Below are 9,654 nucleotides of genomic sequence, written 5' to 3'. Positions count from 1 at the left end.
TAGGTGGGATTCTGGATGCTTCGGTTCATAACCGTCGGGAGAATCCTTTAAAAAAAAAAAAAGGCGTTGAGATAAAGTGGACTTACGGTCCAGCAAGTTACTTTTTCCACAACAAGTAAAACGCGGTCGAACAAAAAAAAATATATATATATATTTAATCATAATTTAAAAAAAATATTTTTAAAAATAAAATATATGTAAATAAACCAAATGTTTTCTAACATCAGATTTTGTGCTTCCACTTTTACAAATTAAAAAAAAAATGATACCAAAAAGAGCCTAACATAAATCAAATACAATTAAGATAAAAAAATAATTTAAATTAATATTTATTTTAAAAATTTTATTTTATTAAAAAATATTATAATGGATTACCATGTTTTTATGCTTATTAGTCCACAGAGATGAAAATGATATGGATATTATATGTCTGAATCTATTTAATATCTAAATTAATTTAGACATGAAAAAAATTTAAAAATCCGACTAATATCTATATTTATATTCATATCCGTAAAAAAAATATAGATTATCTGATCCGTATCTGAATATCCATATCTATATATAATTCTATATAATTTTATATGATATTTATTAATTTTTAAAAAATATATATAATTATATAAATATTTTGTTAACTTAATTTATCATCTATATCGTAATATTTTTGACGTTGTAGTTATAAAATTTAATTATTTAAATTATATTCATCATTATATTCATATTTTCAGTATCCAAATTGTATCTATATCTATTTAAAATAAATATAGATATAAATTTTTACGTCCAAATAATATCTATATCCATACTTATATCATCTAACGAAATAAATATGGATATGGATGTACGGGTATCTGAAGTATTTAATCCGGGTTGAAACCCTCGTAATGAGATGCACACTAAGAAAAAATCTCCACATAGATAGAAGTATAAGTCATTAAATTATATTAATGTAAAAAATAAAATTAAAGAAATATGATTGCCATGAAATACATGAATTAAGCTACCAAATAAAACATAAAATATAAAATAAAATTATAATCAACATGAAATAATTAATCCATTATTTGTCGGTGTGTATACATAACAGATTTTTAATAATAATCCATTATAATGTATATATTAATTAATATTTTTGTAAAATAAAAATTTTAAAAGTCATAAAAGTCAAAAATATGAAAACATAAATCAGAAAATAAAAATATAGAATAATGATATGAAGCCAAAGATAAAAATAAAAAAATAATAAATAATAGATAAATATGATAAAATTTGAAAATCTAAAATAATGGCCATTTAAATATTGCCGTAGCTCTTACTTCCAGGTTCTTTATACCAAATGAACCATAGCGATCATTTTCAAAAATTGGTATTATTCCTTAGTTATACATTCAAAAATTAATATAAAGTAGATCTTATTCTCACATACACACGTATATTATTAAACTAAATATTGAAAATAAATTATCATTAATTTTTCTGGCATTCCTTTATTTTACACCTAAACAATAAAATCAAAATTGTTATTTCAATTCCAACCCTTCCATTTCCCCTTCTTCTTGATTCTTTAGATGCGGGTAATATGGAAGCCGGGCACCTAGAATTGAAATTTCAGCAAATACGACGAATCAGGTTTGTTGCATTCCCGTTACGTAAAGCCTCTAATCCGATCGGCTCTCTTGGGGCCAAAGGAAAACCAATCAAATTTTCTAGCAAGATATACATCCTTTGATTGATCAGTTCCATCCCCCATCTATTAATTTTGAGTTTAACTGGATTTTCTTTTGGTAAAGGAGTATATTTTTATGGATTCAAGGTGTAACTGTACAAACAGAAGAAGCTCAAGGCCTGAATACAATGACCCAAAAAAACAGACCAAAGGGATAGAGGAAGTTATATTGAGGAACAAAAGAAAAAGGTATAAGAAGTAAAACTGAAATGACAATGTTCTATGTTGTACATATATAAAGAGCCAAAAAGGAATATAGTGATAGAAGAGAAGCAAAAACCAGATTGGTGTTAAGCTATGTTGACCATCATAAGGAAGTGTATGCAGATGCAAAAGCTCAACAGCAGGTGAGAATATACACATGATAACTGTTACAGCAATATTAATGAAAGCAGCAACTTTTATAAGATGTGCATTGTTGGGATATACCGACTGATCTTCGAATGTCGATTTATCCTCAAATCGATCCAGCCGACATCCGACTCTACCGATCGGACCGATAGACGACTTCGACAATGACTGCGACAATGTCCGATCGAAAGTATGTCGGTCGAACAGATCCATACTGTTCCTGACTGGCCGAACGACCGAACTCACATCATCGATTCACTGTCGGAGGTGACAGCCGACGTCCGACTGGCCGAACGACCGAACCCATATCATCAACTCACTGTCGGAAGTGGCAGCCGACGTCCGATTTCCACAAAGCACCAGATCAACCGACGGTATCTTCGAATCACCATCCGACAATTCGACAGTCGAATACCGACATACAGTCGGCCAGCCCGTCCAAATGCTGTACAACCGCTATGGGCTATTCTTCTATCAAGGACATGTCGTATGACCGCTGTGGGACGTTGTTCTGCTAAGGACAGAGGTTAATGACCTGACAACTCATGCCGATTTGACAGCCTCCGACGATTTGACAACTCTCCAGTTGTCTGTACCATTAATGGCGGGACCATACCATATTCTACTATAAAATGGGATAAGGCAACAGTCTTGGTAAGTTTTTGGGAGCAAGCTTTCTCAAGTTCTCTGAGGCACCTTTTAGCTCTCTCTCTCCCGCTGAGCTTCTGATTTTCCACTATTGCCTAGTCTTCTCTGTGACTTGACCGTCGAAGGGTTTCCGTCGAAAGCATCTTCGATCTGTGAGGATTTTTTTGTCCGTACGTAACTCCGATGGTCGGGCGATGGGAGGATTGACCGCAACATGCAAAATGAAGACTTGTAGCTGGAGAGATGTGAGTAAAGTGATGCAGGCCCAGGCCCACACAGCAGACAGGGTAGTAATGAAGCCCTGTGAATAAAGCGTAGAGAAATTCTTTGTGCACCGTGCTCACATGCGAGGCCGGGCAGTACATGAACAAATTTTTTTTTTTTTTCATCGGATCCGTGCGTGAACCAATCACTGTGGTGCACAAAGAATTACTCAATAAAGCGTAATGGCAAATAAGCATCGATGTTACATTCATGCTGAGTTGAAGACTATAGCAGTGACCATCATACAGAAAGTGCGTCCATATGCAAGAGTAGGCAGCAGCAAGTGAAGAAATGTGCATGGTAGCTAATACAGCACTCTGATGGGAAGAAATACCATAGTTGAGTAACTGTAAAGTGAATACACCATAAAAGGAGTAGGGCACCCAATGAAATTGAGAAAAATAGCATTGAAAATTGAAGCAACTTTCGTAAACTGTGCATGATGAATACTTGAAGCCAGAGAGATGTGTCTGATGACATTCAAGTCTGCAAACCAAACAGCATATGGTGCAGCACCATTGTGCATAAAGTAGATAACGAAGAAGCAGACAGTTTTAGTCTTGGTAATTTGAATAGTGCAGCAAGAGTACATATTATGTGTCTGACTCAGTATCAGGTTGGAAGGAGTCCATAACACATGGAAATAAAATGCCTTGAGGTGGTGAAGAAGCGGAATAGACATCCCTGTCCGATAGCTATGGGAGTGGAATCTACCTTCTTGAAGATATCTGGATTTAATGGCATATTGTGTACCTGTAGTTGTTCATTCATTCCCACTAAATGCCCAGCAGGAATAACCATTCCATGGTGACCATCATTAAGAACTTGTCAGTTGAGTGCATAAGCACCCAAAGCACTGATCAGTGTAATGTTGCTCTGGTGTGACACACAACTTCCAATTTTATTGCCTCCCTTCTCGATATAAGATTCTAGATTACCCCCAAATCCAACAATATTTTTATAAATCAGCTTAATAAACCTCTCAGCATCATCCTCATACTCGACCATAATACGAATATGGATATGGGTATAGTATGATAGTTTATAATATATTGTGATATATTCATGAGATTTCAATAGGAGCAAGAAAAGAAACATACCACGGCATCATATCATGAAACCTTTATACTCATTAAATGAGAAGATATAATATAGCCATCTGCATTGAGAAGATACAAACATAGTTAGTCAATTACATCTAAACAAGTCCACTTGAAATCATCTTCCAAAGCATTATTAGTTAGGACACCAGCTACTTGATTTACCTTCCGAAAAATATGAGAAGTGTTGAAAGAGATGTTAAAGATTTTTTGATCAGTGAATTTTACGATTTCATCTTTCAAAAAATATTTCATAAGATGAATGGTTTCTTCGTATATAAATTTATTTTTTTAATCAACAATCGATATGAAATTAATGACATATTTTTTTTTTATATATAACGGTCTTTAAGAAGGATTTACTTTCCTCTCGCGGATCCACCGTTTGATCGCGCAATGGCTGCTTCCAGGGTTGTGCAGAGGGACGCATGGAAAGTTCGCAATGCTTTGGGCTCTATGCAGGGCGCTATCCAAGGGTCTACATCAAGAAACAACATTAATTATCTTTCATGCAAAAGACACATCCCGAACCCGTTCCTTTATTCGCAAAGGCAAAAGAAAAGCTTCCTCGCGGGAACGCGGGAACGGGCACCCAGGCCTACCACGCCCCTGCCTCCGTGGACGGTGGGTTCGGATGACCACCAGTACAAATCCTCCGCGGTTCAAGAGACCGGCGAGGAAGCTCAGAAAGAAGGCCACGGCATTCACGGCGGGAGCCGCCGGCGCCGGCGTCCGAGGCGGAATCACAGCGCCGCCCGCCACACCGCGGCCTCCTGCGGCGCGTCTCGTTACCCTACCTCGTTCTCTGCTGGCCCCGGCGGCGATTTTGCCCCAAGATTTCTTTTTAGTTGACTCCCTCGACCTCGCCCGTCGCCTTCTCGGCAAGTTCCTTCGACGAGACGAAGTCGTTCTCCAAATCACCGAGGTATCTCTCTCGTTCACCCTTATGAAACCCTAATTGCTTTCTGAACTAATATTGGAAGAAAAGTTTCGATTTTTTTTATACTGATTAGGTCTTCAATGCTTATGAATTGTAGGTGGAGGCCTACAGGCCGAGTGATTCGGCATGCCATGGTCGATTCGGCATTACAACGCGGACGGCCCCAGTTGTAAGTTCTAATTTTCCCCTCATGTTCTATTTACCCGTAAAATTATCATAGTAATTTTTTTAGAGGCCATTTTTATGTTATTCAAATATATTACTTATAATCTAATTCATCTTCTCCAAAAAAAAATCCCTCTTTTCTTAGACTTTTCTGGCTTTCTGTTATGCTTCCTAAAAAAGAACTTCCCTTTTGATGTTTAAGTTGTATGTTTAGATCTTAATGAATGGGTGGGTGTTTTGGTGGTAGTTTGGGCCGGGAGGGCATGCGTATGTGTACCTGTGCTATGGCCTCCACATGATGCTCAACATTGTGGCGGATAAGCAAGGAGTAGGTGCTGCAGTTTTGATTCGCTCGTGTTCACCTGTCGGTGGTAAGCGAAAAAACGTAATTTGTTAAGTAGTTTCAAAATTCTAAAATCACTTTGGATGTGTCAAAATGCCATTCTTCATAAGGTTTTAAGCAACACTCACCAAATATTTCTCTTCATGATTGTTCTGTGGACAATGTGTTAATAATATATGCAGTGTCATATGCTAGTGAACTATAAATATAGTGGTGATTAAGGTCTTTGGAATCCTAATTAAGACAAATAACTGCATGCATATGTAACAAACTTCTTTCCAATTAGTGGAACTTGTCTCTACAGATCTTTTTAAACCGTCATACTCCTATGGTAAGCATATCCTTCCATGTTGCTTGATGGTTAACTCCTCATCACTTTCTATAAATGTGTTTGCTTTTTTGCCTTAAACATGTCATATCAGCTTTTGGTCTATCTTCTTGACTCAAGGCAGATTTTGCTGCTTTAGAGATAGCCATCTTTGTAATCTCATCTTCCAACTGCCCGTTGGTGCGGTGCATTAGATGAAATCATCATTCATGGATAAGGAAGATAAATGCACTTTACAGTTCCTAAAGTGAGCATGAGGAGTTTGTGGATTTGGGAATTGTTTTTCTTTTATTTTAACATATTGCAATAAGTATCACATTTGGAGAGTTTAACTAGTTTCTGCAGGCCTTAATATAAGGAGAACCAACATTTTTTTTTTTGGAAGGAAATTCTTTGAAATTGCACTCTATTTGGTTGGGAAGGAACAATAGGACATGTAATAGAATCAAGAAGACTATAGAAGCTTTCATATGTTACTTCAGATTTTTAGTGAGCTCTTGGTGCTGTTGGCTGGAATACTTTGGAAGTGATCAAAGATCTGTAGGTGTCCAAGTAGTTTCTTCTGTTCATCTTGGTTTGGCTATGCCTCCTCTTCTTCCTCCACCTCCTCTCTCTCTCCGTCACTCTTTAGTGTATGCGAATGTGGATGTGGATGTGGATGTCCATGCATGTTGGCATCTTTGTTGAAGTCTCTATGTTTCTTTCTTGCTCATATCACTTATTAGATACTTGGTGGCACTGTCATCTTTCCATTTTCATTTTTAACCAATGCCATCGTAGGTTTATACCATCAGTGTTCTCAATGAAATAATTTTGGTCTTTGTTCATCATGGTTATCAGAACCTTGGTATCACTTTCTTACCAGGTGTTTGCTTGTATCCCTCTTCTTGTTATGTAACATGAAGTGCACTTGCAAAAGAAGGAACTTGAATAAATTAGAATTCTCATTCCACTCTTGTGTTGTTGAATTGGAAGAAAGTCCTTGGATTAATGTTATTTTACTTGTTTAACACCACTTAACCGTTGACTTTATTATGCTTGATTTTTGGAAAACACTAGCAGTTTAATTTATAGTTTTAGATTCTCAATGCAACTAAAAAATTAAAATTGAAGACTTCACGTACACATAAAGAACTGCTAGATTTTCAGAATCACTCGACATCCCTCTGCTAATATCTCTATTATTTGACATTCGTCTTTTAATTCTTTATATATCCCTCTTTGTCATATGTAAACCTTCTCATTCATTGACATTCATTCGGAAACTAAGAATGATTTTCTTTTGCCAAAGTGTTCAATTATTTCCTTAGTTGAATATAACCTAAAATTCCTGTTTTTCTGAGAAAGGATGGTGCAACCTGAAAAGATCTTGTCTTTTTGTTTCTTCAATGAACCTAAACAAATATTTTTCCAGAATGTGATCTTCTCTCTGTAAGCTCCATATTTTCTCAAAACCTTAATTCCATCTAGTTAGACACCACCTCTCAACAAATCTTTTCATAAATTCTTTCATAACTTATCGCATCTTCCTACATTCTTTTAATGTTTTTCTTCACATATTTGGAGAGTATTTCGTGATCTTCACAATAGGATAATTTTGTTTAGATCTAACCTCGTTAAGCCATACACCCTTCTATGAACAGCTTTCGTAATTATCTCTGTTGAATCACTGTGATATGGTTCTTGAGAAAATTGTGCATCTAATTAGATATCACAACACATTCCTTCTCAATAATACCATGACTTTTGATATGGAACATATGATTCAAATGGTGACTCAATTGTTTGAGTCCAGTTCCAACTGTTCACTTGCTAATTAGGGAGATCATTTTTGACACTATCATGAACTGCAGGTTTGGAAACCATTCAGGAACGTCGAGGTCAGAAGACTGACAAGCCTGTCCTACTGACAGGCCCAGGAAAAGTTAGTAATTCACCCTCAATATATTTTACCATCTTTTTATATATGTTTTTTTCTATATGCCATTAACTTAGAAGCAATACAGGTTTATTGCAATTTTCTTCTGGAGAACGCATTGTATCCAATTGCTTACATTTTTGAAGAGGGCCAATTTTGTATTTGAATTACTTTAGGCTTGTCTGATGAACTGTTTTCTTAATGACTTTAGGAAGTGCTCATATTGGAGACTATAAGGGCTGGTCATCAAAGGGGATCTGTTTTATGATTATGGATTATTTGTGATTTATAACTTTCATATGTGAATGAAAGTAATGAATTTAGAATCCAACTTTTCAATTTTTTTTTCCTAAAATAAATTCACATTTGTGTCTTAGTTGTTGGTGGTATGTTTGTTAGTTGCATTTTTTTTTTTTTACTTGGTTGAATGCCATTTTTAGGCTCTAGCTAAAAACTGAAAATCCTCTAAAACTTTATTCTACTATTCTGTTTTGTGCTACAACGGTATTCTTGGTTTGAGAAAAACTCCTGTGACTTCAGATATTTATCACAATTCTGAACAAGCATGTTCATCCGTCGCGGCTCCCAGCTGAGCTCTGAGCTGTGGAATATTTAGTCCTCTTACCCAATTGTGATGTTAAGTGTACCCTCAGAGCTGTTCATTCTCATGAACCTGCACTATTTTAAGATGCAACCTTGCTCATACATTGGCAACAAGCCCATACGGTTGTCGTGTATTTTCTCATGTAAAATAAAATACTTTTTAAGCATCTAATGCAGATGCACAGAAATAAGGTAAACTTACATTTGAAACATTTAACACATTACCATGACCTCAAGACAGGTCTATCCACCTGATTCCACGTTATCTAAGTGATAACTACAAATGTTGATGACCGGAATTTCTTATAGTTGGAATATCTATAAGATTTTTCTTAGAAGGGTAAATATCGAGAGAAGAGAGAGGTAAATAAAAGAAAATCAGGAACAGGAGCTGCCTAACTGGTTACTTCGGTGGCAAACATGGAGTTGTGAATTGGCTGCTCTGCTAATGAAACTTGCTAACATCCGGCAGCTTTGACAATTCGAAAGCAATCTCTCTCCTCCCTCTCCCTCTCATCTAGTGGGTTGTTGGTATTAGATGGGTTCAAAGAGGGGCCATCATTTACGTTACTTTTCACATTGCTGGCTCTTTAAAAAGCAATATGTCTGTCTTTCCTTAGTGTTGTGTTTATTTTTATTGCTAGGTTGGTCAGGCACTTGGCATTACGACTGCCTGGTCAAACCATGCTCTCTACACCCCAGGTAGGAGTGGCAGGTTTGCAATAATAGATCTTTTATCCATGCATATTAGTCGGTGTTCCTTCAACTTATGTCGCTCTATTTCCTTTCCAGGAGGCTTGGAAGTATTAGATGGGCCCGAGCCGGAGAAGATTTTGATCGGTCCACGTGTCGGCATTGAGTATGCATTGCCTGAGCATGTCAGTGCTCCATGGAGGCTCGCGATTGCTGGTTGCCCCTGGATAAGTGCCCCTAAAAACACTCTCAGGCCACCATGATAGCAAGAGACAGCAGCATAGGTTTCCTGAAGATTGTTTCTCGCCTTTTTGTGACCTTTTCTTGCAACCTACACTGCACCGTCTTATTGTTTATTCTGTCTGAAGGCCTTGAGTAAATTAAAAGTATGTTCAGACACAATGCGAAACACTTGCATTCTAATGATAGAAATCAGCTGATCTTATTCGGCAGCAATGAGTTTGGTACTGAAAATACTTATTTCTTTTTGCTTTAAACAAACCATGCTCAAAATTACTGGCAAAGCGATGCTTTGTTCAACTTGTCCCTGTTAAGGGTACATTCTAAACGCT

General features: G+C 36.5%; 1 protein-coding gene across 3 annotated transcripts; it reads left to right on the top strand.

The window, feature by feature from the left end:
- Positions 1-4,519: 4,519 nt before the first annotated feature.
- LOC105053127 (DNA-3-methyladenine glycosylase) lies at positions 4,520-9,538 on the top strand. 3 transcript variants are annotated; one of them, XR_012135064.1, is made up of 6 exons: positions 4,520-5,017; positions 5,130-5,201; positions 5,445-5,568; positions 7,722-7,792; positions 7,998-9,091; positions 9,182-9,272. XR_012135064.1 is itself a non-coding variant. In XM_010934172.4 (6 exons), the coding sequence occupies exons 1-6, from the start codon at positions 4,535-4,537 to the stop codon at positions 9,343-9,345; spliced, it is 972 nt and encodes a 323-aa protein (XP_010932474.2). In that variant the 5' UTR covers positions 4,520-4,534; the 3' UTR covers positions 9,346-9,538. The 3 variants fall into 3 exon arrangements, 2 of the variants coding, with proteins under 2 accessions (XP_010932474.2, XP_029122856.2); XM_010934172.4 differs by having other exon boundaries at positions 9,034-9,091; positions 9,182-9,538; XM_029267023.2 differs by lacking the exons at positions 7,998-9,091; positions 9,182-9,272 and adding an exon at positions 7,875-7,967.
- The last annotated feature ends 116 nt before the right edge of the window (positions 9,539-9,654 follow it).

This window comes from Elaeis guineensis, chromosome 10 (assembly GCF_000442705.2).
Source record: "Elaeis guineensis isolate ETL-2024a chromosome 10, EG11, whole genome shotgun sequence".
NCBI lineage: Eukaryota > Viridiplantae > Streptophyta > Magnoliopsida > Arecales > Arecaceae > Elaeis > Elaeis guineensis.
Note: the sequence above shows the minus strand (reverse complement) of the source record. Positions and strands in the feature narration are given on the sequence as shown.